This window comes from Colletes gigas, unplaced genomic scaffold (genome assembly GCF_013123115.1).
Source record: "Colletes gigas isolate AHSC1104 unplaced genomic scaffold, ASM1312311v1 Colletes_gigas_Sc00006, whole genome shotgun sequence".
NCBI classification, from domain to species: domain Eukaryota; kingdom Metazoa; phylum Arthropoda; class Insecta; order Hymenoptera; family Colletidae; genus Colletes; species Colletes gigas.
Window position 1 is genome coordinate 3,299,223 of NW_025106635.1, and position 16,423 is coordinate 3,315,645.

The following is a 16,423-nucleotide window of genomic DNA, read 5'->3' on the forward strand; positions in this document are numbered from 1 at the left end:
CAATTGCACCGTCGGTGAATATGTAAACAATCGGAAGGGAGCCTGGTTGCAAGACGCGCGAGCAACGCCCACGCATTGATTTATCCTCTATTCGTGGCCCTGTCCCTTGAAAACGGACGTACGCCCTTCTCTCGCCTCCACGAGGCACGTACCACTTCCGGTCATGGGTCAACTAGGAGTCTCTGGCGTCTCATACTTATTTTATTCGTCTTTATTTCTGTATCCTTTCTCGTATCTTGTTCTCCCAGCACTTCTTGCTCGCCCTTTTTCTTGCCATTGTTTGCTTCTCGATCTTTTATTTGGCACGGAATCCTTGTCTGATTTCACATCCCAAAGATGGGTGATCACAGGAAAAAGGTATAAAAAAATCAAGCTTAATATCGAACCAAAGGTGTGGAAAGTTGTAAAGTTTGTTCACACCAGGGCCTTGAATCTCACTCCTCGCGTACGAATGCATAATAACGTGATCTTGAAAGTGCATTTTATCTACAGGTTAAAGTCTTCTATGATAAATGATGATGCAACTTAGCTTATAATAGAGTTCCTCATTATAATTCATCAGAATAGAGACAACCACAAAATGCTGATCATCAATCGTCATTAGGTTACTAAAAGGGAAAGATTTCCTTCTTCGTCGACATACTTCATCGTTTGTTTTTCCGTCCGGGTAATGAAGAGGTTTCGGTGTGTAAAAAACTTGCGCGGGCAAGAGTGGCGTTAAATGATCGGTCGCGTTAATTCATCGCGGATGATTCGAAAACGATGGTCACCATTGGACATTAATAACAAAGATATTCTTATTCACGTTTCGCTTTTATAGTCCTTCCATGTCGGATGCACGCTGCCACAGAACGTGGAATTATGTCAGATAGTGTCGTGATGTATCTGAATAATTATTCAGAGCTATCTACGCTAATTCGCTGTGAACAAAATGGAGATTACGATGGCTGCATAGGGTTCATTTTTTGCCTATGTTACTTTTAAACGTCTTAACGTCAATTTATAATTTAACAATTTTACAGTCCCTGTTGTAAAAATTTCGAGGTTCGACGATGTTGGGGCGAAACGATTGATGTATCATGTCATTGCGACAGGTTCGGAAACGCTGGTAATTCTGATGGATGACTGGTTCTTAGCAGAAGCGACAGCAAACAAGCTGTTACAGCATTTGCTACTAATGGTTCTGACATTGTATATATAATCACGAAATAGAAGCAATGGTGACTAGCCATATCGAACGAACTAAGCAGATTATGGCTGATCACGTGCACCTATGTACCAAACGCAATTTATTGCATCGTTGATTTACTTTTCGAGTCGATTGTATATATTATTTATTACGTTAGATTTCTCAAAGTTTGTCAGGCGTCCAGTTTTTGTAGTTGGCTATTCGATTGTCGGTTATTCCAGTTTCAGTTTATTTTTGCTCGTCGTCGTTGAGCCACCCTGTATCTACCGTTCACCCCTATCGAACAATTGCTCGGTCGTTTTCGTTTTCTTTGTCTATTTCTCGGTCTCCCTTCGTCATGCGCGTGCATCGAACCGCCTACTTAACATGGATAATTTTATTTTCTCGGGGATCGGCGCCTGGCGAGCGTGGCTGGTCGTGAAAGCAACAAATTAACCGACGACACTATCGTAGGTCGATACCGTGAGTACGTGCAGTGAATTATAGAGTGTTCGCGCAACCTTTGCGGTGTCCGTTTTAAGCGAGCTGTACAGCGCTACTTAAGCGACCGAGTCCCGTTTCCACGCGTAACAAACGTAATTACGTGTACGCGATGGTAATTGCACCCTGGTACGCTTTATTGTACTTTGGGCCGATCCGATCTTATCGTTGCTAATCGCTGTTAACGCTCGAAATATGGAAAACAAACAGCCTTCAATTCCCTTTTTCTATTCCATTTATTAACCGCACCAGCAAAACTATATAAATGAATATTACATCTCGCATCGTCATTGGTGATTTCATAATTTTCTCATAGAAACTTATAATTTACCGAATATTCCTATTGTTATCAAAATTTATTATAAAAAATTGTGTTCAGATAAAGTGAATTTTATATAATAATGATTTAAGTCCAAATCAAATGTAAAACTTATCGTAAAATTGCTCAGGCTATAGGCTATATTGTTTAAGGTATTAAAATAATATTTTTTTTACAGGTTTCATTCAATTTAATATATTTTTTTTACTCTTATCTAGCGCTTTGTTTGCACTCGTAGCAGGTACAGTCGAATTTACTATACCAGCGTCCACACATGAGTTGCTTATCGCCAGCGTGCGTAGTCGTGCTCAGAAAAAGCACTTAATCTACTCTAATAGAGTTATTCCGATAGATAACGCGATATTTTTCCGGTCATAGTAAACGTTCCCACGGACAACTGTTACCAAGGCGATGAAATTTATTATAAATATGATACGATAGAAACATTCGAAGCAAATGAAATACTTGAATTAGTAAATAAATATTAATTTACAGATCACTCGTGTAAGTGTTGTTTATTTTATTTTAGGATTGAAAGTATCTGTGCAATGGCAATGCACAGAATGCATATTTAATTCGATTAAAATTTTAATAACTTTCATCTATCGAGGTCTGTCGTATGGTATCGTAAATGTGTTATTTCGTCGAAAAAAAGGAAAAAAAAGATTTCGACCGTGACAGGATTCGAACCTGCAATCTTCGGATCCGAAGTCCGACGCCTTATCCGTTAGGCCACACGGTCTGTTAAGGGTAGCTACCCCAAACATGATAACTCTATGTCAACCGAGACCTCAAATCACTTTCGAACGCGATTATTATACAATTGTTCAGTCCTATTTCACAATTCTCGAACTTACATTTCGAATTCTTCATTTTCTGCAGCTTTTGATGTAACAAAAGATTAAAATAAAGTGAACGATAAATACTCCAAACGTAAGTACATTGCAATATGCAATTTAATAATTCCTCGAAATATTTGAATATAATTAAAATTCTTTTTGATATCAATCAAGTTGTAAATATGTAGAAAATATGTATGCATCTTTTATTTTTGTATAGGACGATAGATTATTATATTTGTGCTCCAAAATTTATAAGAACATCGAAGGTTCGTTACCTCTGATCAATGCATATTTAAAAGCTGCATTTTACTAATTTTCTTCAATTTTTTCCTTTGTGAGAGGTTTGAGAGATTGCTGGAATTATCTGGCATGTGCGGTAAACGCACATAGGCGTTTCTTAATGGTATGATTTCATTGTGAAATGAGTGCCCCGCACGGTGGTAACTGTATGTTTCTTATTTCGTTTTAACAATGTTGAAATTAATTTATCAGCTTTCTGTAGCAATTTCTATGTTGGAATTTCCATATTGTATTATGCAATTTAGTTATCATAGAGTCTTATCATTCGATCTTTACAAATTAACCATCACATGTTCACATATCATTTCTGATTTCATTTACAGATTTTTATACTTAACCCTTTCGTGGTATTTTTTTTAGTCTGACAAAAAACACAGAGAAATGTTTTGAAGCGACAAACCAGAATCATCGTTAAAATTTATAAAAGGAACCCCCCTCCCATTGTTCGATCGAGGAAGTATTAAATCTTGTTAAAGGAGGCTGGGTGGTTCGTCTTGCCCGATTCAGCAACGAGCGGATATAACCACGTCCGAAATGGACTTAATGAAAATAACGACGAGGAGGCTAGACACGCGGCAATTATCGTTGAAGCATTCGATGCCGACGACGCCTCCGGCGGCCCCGTGCATGCTTCCCGCAGAAACGTAGTGGTCATCGCGGCGCGCAAAAACAATTTCGCATGCAGATATACGCGTTTGATCGACGATAAATACGCGGGGCCCTCTGCGTTGCCCCGTTGCCGGGTTTCTTTCGTTCCGACGCGCACACGAAACGGCTAACAGGGATCCTCGTCGCGAGATAAATCAAGGCCGCGCAATAAATTCAGAAGAGCAACGGACGTTTTATCCTTCGGTAAATATACTTGATACAGGATGATTTAACAGTTCCCGCCTCGGTGTGCAGCTTGTTAGTTAGACAAATGTTACATTGTCGTTGGCGTTCGCCATCTCGCCATTATTCGGACGACGAAAGGGGGACAAAACCGATTCTAGCTGAAACGCTTGTCCTTGGAATTTTTGAAGAATCGACGAGCAGCGAAGTATTTAGGGTATCTCTGTCAGAGATTTACAGGGCACGGAAGCCCCGTGGTTTCTCTTTTCGAGAATCCGCGGCGACGATAAGAATTCCGAAATCGCGTGGATTCGGAAATCGCACGCGCAGGCTGAAGTCAAACGAAATTATTCCCGATGTAAGGTGGAACGTGCTCAGAGAATCGCATGCCAACGCGGTATCCCACTATTGTCCAAAAGGCAATTAGCATGCCTCGGCCGACTCTTCTGGAAAGAGGGGTGAATACATTAAACACTCCTCCGGATACTCGTCGATCGTGCGTGGGAGAACGTATTTCTGTGAACGTCCTGCACGCACCCGTACAACATATTTATTTCATAGAGACGTGCCAGCCGAAAACTTTCCACAAGCATACGCTAATGAACCTTTTATATCGCCACTTTGGCGGCAAACGGAACACTTCTCTTCCCACGAACAAACTTTTTGCCCTTCCGTGATAGAAAAATTACCTGCTCCCAGTCGGGGATGCCTTTTTTGTCAAAGGAACACATTCCCATTTAACAATGGTACATTTTCGTAAAAAAGACGTCGAAATCTGTGCACAAAGTTTCAATTTAGTCGGTGATTCGGTAAGAAAAATCTCCTCACAGTAGGTAACCACGTGCAGCATAGTTGCTTGAAGCAGAATTGTGTAAATAAAATGATTTTGTACACACTAAAACCTATATAATTGAATAGTCATTAGAAAGTCTAAAATTATCTTTGCAAAGTATTGTAAATTAATTTATTTTATTAAAATTTTATATTTGACTATGTAAAATCCACATGTCTAGTTCCATGCACATTACGTCTTTTGTACTAAAGGGTTTATTTCCGTTAATAAATGAATAATAATACCAAATCAGTGGGTCAGTGAGAAAAAGCTCCTTAGAGTAGGCAACCACGTGCATGGTTTGTTTGGAGCGCAGTTGTTGTTCCCATTCGAGTTTGGTAGACGTGAAATCCGGCGTTCGCGATTCGTTTGCATGAAAATAGGCAGCACTATATATAACAAATAAAATGGAATACGCATGGAGGATAAAGTAAACCGTGAGCGGTTCACCGATGGAACAAAGGGCTATGGTGGGGCCCCGGTTAATTTAGATTCCTCCGCGAGTGCAGCGTAAAGGACGTCGAAACGTCCGCGAGCGACGTCGCGCGTTTGAACGTTTACGTGATGGAAGCCCGCAACGGGCTAAAGCGCGTAATTGACGTAACAACGTGCATCATGAACTTTCGCATAGCCGCTGCCCGTTCCCATTTATGGCGTTAACTAACGACGGGTGGCATAACGCGACCAGAAAGGCTGCCATAGCGGCTACTGCGCGATACCCGGGACCGATTGCCCCGGTGAAAGCGGGCCATTGTCTCCGTTCACGGTTGTTTCGAGCGAACAAGTGTTTCCTCGCTCGCCGCGACGCATCCGCTCATCGTGATTTATTCGCGCTTTGTACCCTAGGACCTAGAATCGACCGCGATTAACCCCTCGCGCGATAAATCTCTCCAGCACGAATTTCTCGAAAATCCTCGCCAAAACCCTCTGAGACGAACCTGAAAACAAGAAACATTTGCTACTCGAAATAATTAGATCGTGTTTTAAACATCGATATCGTGAAATTTTCCTCGAACGTTCAATTTTGATTAGTTATTCCGCTGGAACGTCGATGCGACTCCAGGAACGCAAACATCGAGAAGAAGCTATGGTCTGAGTATCCTTTACCAGTAATTCATGAATCGTGCAAGTAGCCTGCTGTTACCTGATCGACAGGAGATCCACAATGGCTCATCTCGCGTAGTTTTCTCATAATTCCTGCAGAATGTTGTTTTTTATTTTTTTGTTGCGAGAGAAATATCTTCCTGTTCGTCTCGCGTCGGTTCGAGGGCCCCGCTGCCTTGTAGGTAAACCCTGTTAGTAATGATCGATACCGCAACGTCAAAATGGATTTACTGGATAGACCGGTAATGGGCCCGCGTAGCGAAACTGCATTTTCTTTTATGACCTACTTGTTTAATATTACAATTCTTGGTAAACGGTTCGCTTCGCTCGTAAATCCTCGGACGCAAATTTCAGGCGCGGCCTATTTGCACGAACGTAAAATTTACTCAAAAGTAACGGTGAATTTTTAGAAATATAAAACGCTTCGTTAATTATTAAAAAAAGCGTTACTAGTAAACCAATTCTCGCTGGCCAAATATTGACACTGTACTTTGTTATTATCATAGGCATGTGTGAATCGCACCTGGAATTACATACGCCTCTTATGAAACGCCCTGTCTATTCATTAAAACGTAAACTCATGCATCGTTGACTCATTGATCGTGACTGAAATACGAAAGGCTCCCCTGCAACCTTCGTCAGCGTCCATTTTATAACTGTCACTTGAACTTAACCTGGCTTATTAGAATCGACGTACGCACGCGTACTACTTAATTAAGGTAGATTCTCACTAACGTTCGAGGGACTCATCGATTACGTAACGTTGATTTTCTTGATTTTACAGAGCGTTTTAGAAATATACGATCGTATTTTAGGGAATCTACGAGTTAAAATAGATAAAGTATATACGAAGGGACGTCGTAAAACGACGAACGACACTATCATACTTAAGCGCCAGTCGATGATCAAATAATCGCCGTATCTTATTAGTTGTCGTGAAGCGTTCACCATAGCTTTCCATCCTCACATTTTTAAAGATTAACAAGGGAGAAACCTGGCCCCATGCTTGGACCTAATCCCCCCCTCTCGGATTAAGTATGTCCGGTATACAGCTGACACGAGAAGTCCACGTATGCTTCCTGCAAAAAGACCTCACCACGTGCATCCTTTTATCGGTTGCATCCGTACGACGTGCACTTCCTGCACAAACGATCGATATGACGGAATGAGTCGCGCAATTAAGACTGGCTGCATCTCAAATTTGGTCAATGATAGGAAAAAGTCGAATTTTATAATATCACATTTACACGTGAGAGAAGTGATGTTAATCGCCACGTAAATTAATTATTACCGATGCTTTGATAATTATAAACGCTCGAATTTGTAACACACAGAACACTCTAAACGATACGATATTTTACTGTCGATTTATTGACCACAATTTAATAAACTCGTTCAAAAATGGTAGATCGAGCCTTTATACAGTCGAACAGCATTTAAGAGCTTTCTCTGCAACGAACTGCGCAATAAATATATATAACGCGTAATCAATTATTTCTTGTGCATAATTGCCTGGCTGATTGCTTTTATGAGTTGGGGTTTATGTATTTTTTATTACAATTCTTATTCGAATATTTTTGATTTTTATATTTGCATAAATATTTTAAAAATACGATCGCAAGACTTATTCACCTGCAGTAAGATCGTCGTCGTAATTAAGATAATGGGTTAATTTATACACAGAGGTTCCCTTGGGCGGTGAAGGGACGTTAGCTCTTGTATTAACACAATCTTCGTTAACAATGTTCCTCTTCTTGTTGGAGGGTTCGGTTATTACTAGAGTTAACGTCGCGTGAAATCGACGCCTTCGTGAAACAGTTCTGTGTGTTTCCTACGGGACAGCAGGCGTTCGAAGTAACGTTAAATAATAAAAAAGAGAAAAGAAACTATCAACGAAATATATCCTTGCAGAAATTATGCCTGCACTGTCCCCCGCCATTTTTATATCGACGGTTTAATACGGCAAGCGTCGTCTATACGAATAAATTTGAAAATAAATTCGATACGCGAATAAATATTTTACAAATTCGTTTTGACAGTTAACAAGCTTTCGAAATCAAAATAAATTTACCGAACGCGCGCGACAGTAAGGATTATTAAGAAGCATGAGTCGACGTCTTTTTCTTCCATTTTTAGTCCGTTAGCAAAGATATACGCCCGGACAAGCTAACATCAAGTTTCACAGTTCGGTTTCAAGTTTCATGATTTATAATTTAAGCCACGTGATTGCCGGCAAAGCAAAGAAAACGAAAAGCGTTCAATAAACATGCCAGACAAGTCTTGGAAAGTGTGCAAGAAATTCGTTTATGTTTACGAAACGTTCGATATCGAATGTATCGAGTGTCGATTCGCGTTTCCAATAAATATTAAAATTTAGTCAATCTTACGATAATAAAATTTTTTTGAACATTTAATAAATATTAAATTATTATGCTCCATGTTGCATTAACTATTCCAAGATTCCGACAATATACAACTATCTAACGGGTCAGACATATTGTCCGTAACGATTCGCTAGCCTCGCGAATCCGTTTTTACAGCTTGCTTGCTTATGCAGACATTTATGGTCGTCGTCGGTCATTCGTAGCTGTGGAAACTGTGCGCCCAGGCTATGGCTGGTCCCGAGTGCTAATAAAATGCGCGCCGAGCGTAAAGTTGCCCTTTGTTCCTCACTGTCATTACGGAAATGAATGCCTCGGAGTCGAATAAGTATTAATTAACCAGTGGTTAGCTTGCGGTCTCCGTCCCAGCCTCGGTCAGGAGAGTGTACAAGTCGAACGAAACCAACCTTAAAGCCTGATTCACAAGACTTTTCAGGCTCACTTGGATAATAAATTAATTAAAAAATAGAAAAAGAAAACAAAGAAAATGTTTGAAAAGTCCATCCAAACTATATCGATAGGAATGTGAAAGATGAGAAGTAGAGAATTGAAAACGATATAAGTCACTTAAGTTCAAAAGTTTATCCGATCCCTCTGTCTTAGGCTATGGCTACAGCGTAAAAACAAATTGAGCAATTTCAGATCGCACGTGCGGACTGAGCAATAAGCGTCGGAATAAGTTGACGTTCCCCGATCGCAGGGCTATGCGTCTCCTGCCCGTCAACGGCTAAAACTCGCCCCTAATTATTTACAAATACGTTAAAATTAAGTAAACGGCGAGTCCAGTCGAGCGTCCAGAAAAGGGAATCGGCGCGAGTTTTCTCCTTGTTAAAGAAAGATCGTACCTCGCAGCGAGAGTTCCATCACTCAGCGGCAATTTGAATGATTCATGAGTGCACACGTCACGCATCCGCATACGCCCCGCTAGAGAAAAAGAAAAAAATAAGTTTTCCATTTACAGCGATAGACTCGCGATTTTCATGTAGAAGCTTGTCAATGATTCTTCGCTCCCCGTTGTAAACCAGCGGCCATTGGCGAAGGGGAGCGAAGTCTCGCTCGAAGGGATAGCTTCATGATTTATGGAGGATGCGTCGAGTACCTACCGCGTTGGAATTATTGGCAAGATCCTGATATGTCTTCGTCGTAGTTGTCCTGATTGTAAGACGGTAGTATCTTGGCACGTCAAATAGTCTCACCGGTCATTTGTCTGCGCGTGATCTCGATGATACACTAACCCACGAGCCACGAAACGAGAAAACACAATACCCCATTCCTTCGTTCGTTTCGCCACTTTAAACGTTGGAATGTTCCTCGACTCCTTTTAAATATATCAATACGTAAACCTGAAAGGGAAATCGCAATTTCTGTCAATTAAGTTATTATTCCCTACAGTCCCCTCGCGACTGTTGCAACAGGGAAAAATTTCAATGGAAACGTGTACCTTATTTGCCAGGAGTTTCGCAATTGAATAACGTGGATGTATTGATTGGCACATCGGTAGATTCGATAACGCCTTCGTCCCGTATCCGGCCACGAATCTAGCCAGCAGCCAGGCTTTCGTGTTCTGCGTCTAGATATTTTTACGTAGTTTAATTGCGCGTAGGGATTATCATGCATCGCGCGTACGATAAGTTAATCGTGGAGCCCGATTTTCTGATAAGCAGACGTGTTTCAAATAACGGATGCGAGAGAACAAGTTTCTCGTCCGCCACTTACGTACTCTTTAAATTGTTGTTTCAATAGCCTGAAAAATATTAATAAAATATACACAGCTTCGCAAGTACGTCTTGTTATAGCAACGATAGTGTCCGGTTTTTCCGAGATATTGTTCGTCTGGCGCGAAATTTTTTAAAACCGGTGGATACCGATCCTTTTTAACGCCCACGTAGAAACCCTGATTGTACGTTACGCGTCTTTTTCTTCCATTTTCACCGTAACGGTACAAACACCGCGTGGAAGACCGAGCGCGCGAGACAGCCTGAACAATTTATGCGTGATAGTTTTCTCAGGTCTAGACCGTTTGTCCGTGGGCTACTTAGGAATGTCTGTATCTTTAGTGAACCTTTCCCCGTGAATACGATCGTCCAGGACCCATTCGAGGGACGACGGAGATAACGTGATCCTCCGGCCATACAATTGCTTAATTTGTGACCGTACGAAAAGTCTTCGAAACCGGAGTTTGTGACTCTGCTACCTTTTAATGACATTCAAACGCCTGCGTTGCTGGTTTTATTACCCTGTCCCGTTTTATGTCTTTTTTCCCATGAGGTGATGGAATTCGGTTCCGAGTTGATCAAGAAATAGACAAATTATAATGTCGGGAGGAAGTCGTAAAACAAAAAGACTCTATTAGAGGCAAGAGAGATATTTCTTTCCGAGCGTACGATGTTTATCAAATATTTTCCTAACGAAGTAAATTACAGATTTCCAGCAAAAAGCTCAACACAGAGGATCTCTAGTTTAGGCACGTTCCACGCGAATAACTGCATTTCAAACGATAAAAAAACCAATGCATTAAGTATTTGCAATATTTATAAGTAAAGGAAAGCGGCTAATAAATCTTTCATGGTTTAGAAAGTTGTCAGGATTCTTGAGAATCCTCGTGGTGCATGTATGAATCAGATCAAAGAGTTTCAGACATCGGGGCAAGAACGTTTACCGAGAAATATTTGCAAAGAACGAGCAGTTCTTGCTTCTAACGTTACTCGAGCCACCAAGTATTAATAGTTTCTCTAATGTTGTTCCAGACTGGCATCACAGCTTTGCAAAAGGCAGCTTCGGAAGGCCACTTGGAGGTAGTCCAATTGCTGCTGAAGCATAATTCAGACATCGCTCGCCAAGACAATGTGGTGAGTTGATATCGATCTTTAAGTCCTAAAATTTAAAAAATTACAAAAACAGTCCATGTTTCTGCCCAGAAGATCGCAATTTTTAATGATAAAAATTTTCCTATAGGGTCTCTTGTGGATTGTAAAATGCCCGCTTTAGAAAATGTTGGTTCAATACGTGCCAATGGGGCTTTCGAGCGTTTTACATTCTCCAAATGCTGCGCGTCTTTTATGGCGACACGTAAACGTTGCCTTCCGTTGTCCAGCCTCGAGCCGGGTGATTTCGATGCGCGACAAAGCGCGACGCTACACTCGGAGCGCGAAATCGTTCCCTGACGCGCCATTATTTCGGCGGTAACGGGACGCGCGGGGACGCCAGCTCGCTATAGCGATTGCAATATTTTCGAGAAGTATGCGTTGTAAAGGGTGCTCGTGTCGGAGCCGCGGGGTTCGCCACGGAAAAGCACAACGCGCACGCCAGAAACGCATAAACGCGTTTTTCTTGTTCGCTTTGCGCGACCCTTTACGCGAACGGAACGCGAGAATATACTCACATTGATACGCGTATCTCCGTAATAAGAGCCCGCGGCACCCAGCACGCGGTCCCTGCAAAGAAAAAAAAGAAAAAGAAGAAAAAAAAAAAGCGGAAAGGAGAAATCGCTACCAAGACCGAGCGAAGACGATGGCAATAAGTTCGCGTTCTTTTATAAGAAACAATTTACGAGAATTTTTGCGCGACCGCATTGGCAGCGGTCTTTTATCACTTTCTCGATGCTGATCCCTCGGGGGCTCGGATTTTATTCGTTTTGCGCCGGCGTTACGCGTTTCGTAATGCCCGCGACGTGTTCGTGCCCGTTAACGTAAACGCGACACTCGCTTGGATATAAATCCGAGACGACGTGGCTGTTTGATAGATGCAATTATGTGGAGGGAATAAAGCCACGACGACCGGGAACACGGTTCCCGGTAAATCGACGAAAGTAAACGGGCGAAATCGACGTGAGCGAATTGAGAAATCGAGCGAATTTTCCGTTTTCATCTAATGAAAGTTCCAACCGCGAGCAACTCCATCGATATTACCATTTGGCGTCTGAATATGTACGCGAAGGTTCTGTGGAAATACTGCACTTTCTAGGAGTACATTTTCAATGTTAGTTTGACGAGAATTAATTATAAATTCTACTTATTTCTGGTGATAAGAAGTACGATGAAATTTCGTATAAGATTCTTTAGAATCAATTAATTTATGAAGTAGAGCCCAATGAATACCTACAAAAGAGGATTAGACAAAAATTTTGACGAAGAAATACATTGAATGTAAGGTCTACTCATATATCTCGTCTCTGGTCGCACGTCCTGGTGCTAATTACTATTAGAAATACCACAACGTTATTCGTACAACCTAGATTCCGTGGAACTCCACCTAATTTCTGACAGTGCGATAACTTTCACCCGGCGCAACGATCACGATCGACGTTCATCCGTGAATCTTAATCGCGTTCGATCGTGTCTCGAATGCGACGCGATAATTGTTAAAGAACAGACTGTACCTGCTTGTTCGATCGACACTCGGTTACGAGTCTCGTTAATATCGTATGCAAATCGAATGCAAAATCTTTCTCCGGGTGCTCGGGCCGAGTAAACGTTACACGAACCGCGTTGGTACATAGTTGCTTTCTTGGACGATTATCTTGTCGACTACGCGTTTCGAAAGGTCAGAGTATATACCGATCGATATCGACGCTATCATTACGTCGTAAAATATTTAATGGGCTGTCATTACCGATATTGTATCGCGTTTATCCGGTTTCGCGTTAAGGAACACATCCGTCGATCGGCTCGGCTTACCCCAGAGGACACTTTACCCCGTGTTCGTGTCGTTTCCAGCTGCAATTTCGCGAACGAAACTCACACACGCGATATAAACGATACGAAAATCACGGTAGGCGTGTACATTTTGCGTCTTAATGACGAACGGCGATTGATCTTCGAATTTGCCGCGAAACGCGGTTAATGTTTTCTTAAACGGTGTTTGCAATCTTTCGTGGGGAAAAATGGTACACGAAACAGCGCGTCGAAAAAATACAATTAGCCCTTCGAGCCCCGTACACGACGTTTGTTCGAATATTTTATTAACAATTAAAAATGTATAGATCATCACATTTTAACTGCTGGTGTTTCTTCCATATTATTTCGAAGGCTTTTAACTGTTGTTTTACGCTAAAAAATTTGAATTTTTGTTCACCTTGCGGGGATGACGCAACGTTTTAACGCAGCGGCTAGGACCGATTGGTACTCGATTATAATCCGCGACGCGCGCGGATCGAGGCATCCTCGATTGATTATTATCGCGCCGATAATGATACGTCGTATCGGTCGAATCATTTAATGAGCATCAGGCACGTACTTAAGATGGGAGGAGCGGTCTGCGCCAGGCCGTAAATGTATGGCATTAACCGGCAGAAAATATTTATTCTCTGTCTCCTTCGAGTAGTTTCGCGGAATTCGACGGGTACGCGTGTAAGACGAATCGGTTATTTCAGGAAGCACTTGGCGCAAGAAGACGGGGGAATTCATTATTTTTGCGGAGGGACGAGCACGACTCGTGGGTCTTTGAATTCTTTGGGCGAGCCGCGTAAGCGTACGCACGTTAGAAAAACCAACGGAGCGGTTTCCGTCGAATAAAATTCAAGCTGTGTACGCGGCTCGTCAAGCTAGAAACGATCACCGCGATGGGAAAAGGTTGCTACAGCCTCGTCGTCGACACGGTTCCCCCTGAATTCCGTCACGAATAATAATTAGCCACGCTCGATGAGATTTGCGTGCAAGCTTTAATTGGTGTCGACGCTCTCGTCCTAAAATTATTGATATTTTCCAACGAGATTCGACGCAGAATTTCACGCGACGGGGAGTCCTGGACCCTCTGGTCCCTCTATCTCTGTCCCGTTGCAATACGTTCACGATGTTATCCGGTTAGGCGACGTCCCCGATATCTCGCGGCATCCCGCGTATTCGCGGCAGCCAAGATGCAAATGTCAAAAGATTCGCGACGAGACAAAAAGCGGAACGTCGAAGGTAGCTATCGTGGCTCGTGAATCGATTGTCGATAGTGGTAAGAAAAAAAAAAAAAGAAACGCTGGTAACGCTGCCTCGAACGGCGGCCATTTTCCTTCTCTCGATGCAGGATATGCATTCTTCGGGACCACGACCCCTGCGAGACTCTTGAAATTTCGATTATGTCCTTTTTGCACGGCGCCGCGAAAGCCTCGATTTTTCGTTCCCGATAAGAGGAAAAGAGAATCGAAGACTCGCGCGCGACGGAGATTCGAATGCCAGATACGCGACGTCGTTGAAATGCTCGACGCCGTTCGACAGTCTCTTCCGAGGGGATTTACAAGATTTTTGTTGGTAATGCGCGCATCGTTCGATTTTTCTTTCCCTTTCTATCTTATTTTTTCTGTCTCCTCGCTGCCTCGACGGTATACGCGCTTTCGTGTATTCTTAACGGGCATCGCGATCTGCCCCCGAGCGACTCCGCGCGCTGATAATTGCTTCATTCGGATGTTTTGAATCGTTTCGTTCAGGGTTATTCGACGCGAGCAAAAGGAAAGTTAGGCCCCACTGCTATTTACGGATTTTCTAACAAAGCCTTTAGAGAATATTATTTCGTTACTTCGACAATCTCTGACATTATGTACTTACTACTTCCAAAACTAACGATCAATGTTACGTACCAAATTCCTCGATTGCATTCAAAAAATTGTTCGCGATTGCTTAGAGATAATACAACGAGTGTAGTACTTTTTCCTTGCAATTGTTACGGAATAGAACACCGAAAATAAATCGTAGAGCGATGGGACATTCTTCGAGCGCCTCGATATCGCAAGAATTTCATTGAACGAGAATTTACTGTATTTCCAAAAGTGATAAATCGCTTTCTAGCGTACAAGAGAAAGTACTTACACTAATCAGCGTATCTTGGACGTTAAAGCCGCGGTCGACTAACGTAACGGGTCGCAAAAAAATTGGTAATTGCTATTAAGAAGGAACAGCGATAATTTTCTTCCTGTTGCGCGTAAGAATTTACGGGACTGCTTGCTCCACCGACAGCAGTCTTTTGTCACGACCTCGTGGCAGTTTCTTCGGCTTCGTATAAGTTCGCTGGACGCGCCGGGACACTATTTTCTTGCTAGCTGTTCCGTTCGTGCTCGGAGACCGCATTCCGCGGCTCAAAACGCGGACGACCGTCGTTACTTTTCGCCGTGTAATTGGACAAAATGAAACGCGCGAATCGCGAAACGCCGAACGACGGAATTCGAGAATTCCGTCGCGGTATGAATAACTGCTTCATCGATCTTTGTTATTACATATTCCAATTTCTTTAAACATTCGAAGAATCCACAGATCCTCCAACGAATTACACTTTGTACAAAGCTGAGCTTTTCCATTACATTGAATATCCGTTTATGCGAATCGGTGAATCAGAAGGACGCGTTCGCGACTACGCAAACATCCTTGACAGACGAACATAAAGGAGCATCGGAGATTCTTGCGAAACGCCACGTCTCGAGAGCTCTTCAGATCGCGAAAGAGAGAAACCGCCGACTCGAGTCGAAGAAACGTTTATTTGCGACGCTTCACTTTTCTCTGATACTCTCAGAATTAAGATTTTAACATTCAAACGAAGTTGAAATCTCCTCGTTCAATATTTCGTCTCTACTTTTCCCTACAATCTCGTTGCAATAAAGAGGCATTATCGTTATTATTATTGGAACAGTCGGCTCGAGACGAAGCGAGTTTCTTCCAAATCCCAAGTTATTGGACTGTTTCGGCCACTTAGGTATACTAAGTAGAAATCATTTGCCTTGGTCCCGTCGGTTCGATGTCTTAATTGACCTCAGCCTCGACGGGCGGACGATTTAATTCCCAAAGTATCGCGGAGAACGTTGGACGAGGTTTCCAGTGGCTAGAGACCGGCTGGTACTTGGAACGAGCACAAGTTCACGATTACAAAGGGTCCTCGAACGCGTGAACGGCGAGGGACGATTTCCCGCGGACGCTTCGAGATCACGGCGCTGGTTCTCTTCGTCTCATTTGTCACATTTACAACGCCTTATGGCCGGTACGCTTGACCGCGAAAGTCGATCGATTCGTCCCGGTCGGAGCCCGGTTTCCATGTTCGCGACAGAGATTTTCTTTATACGCCAGCGACGCGTGATCCACTTCGGTTTTTCTACGCTTTCGGTTCGAGCGCTCTCCTGATACCACTTATAACGACGCCGGTTCACAGGACTACGCGCGGCGACGTCTAATTAAA

The 16,423-nt window shown here is 42.6% G+C and overlaps 1 protein-coding gene and 1 non-coding gene across 2 annotated transcripts in view; one reads left to right on the plus strand and one right to left on the minus strand.

Annotated features, from left to right (window-relative positions):
* LOC122395785 (ankyrin repeat domain-containing protein 6) overlaps nucleotides 1–16,423 on the plus strand; it is a 98,688-nt gene that overhangs the window by 37,080 nt on the left and 45,185 nt on the right. The window contains exon 4 of the mRNA XM_043393642.1: nucleotides 11,026–11,127. Coding sequence (XP_043249577.1) covers nucleotides 11,026–11,127 — 102 coding nt within the window. The remainder of the gene's footprint in view (nucleotides 1–11,025; nucleotides 11,128–16,423) is intronic.
* Nucleotides 2,658–2,730, minus strand: Trnar-ucg. Its single transcript has one exon. It is a non-coding gene; the product is annotated as a tRNA-Arg (tRNA).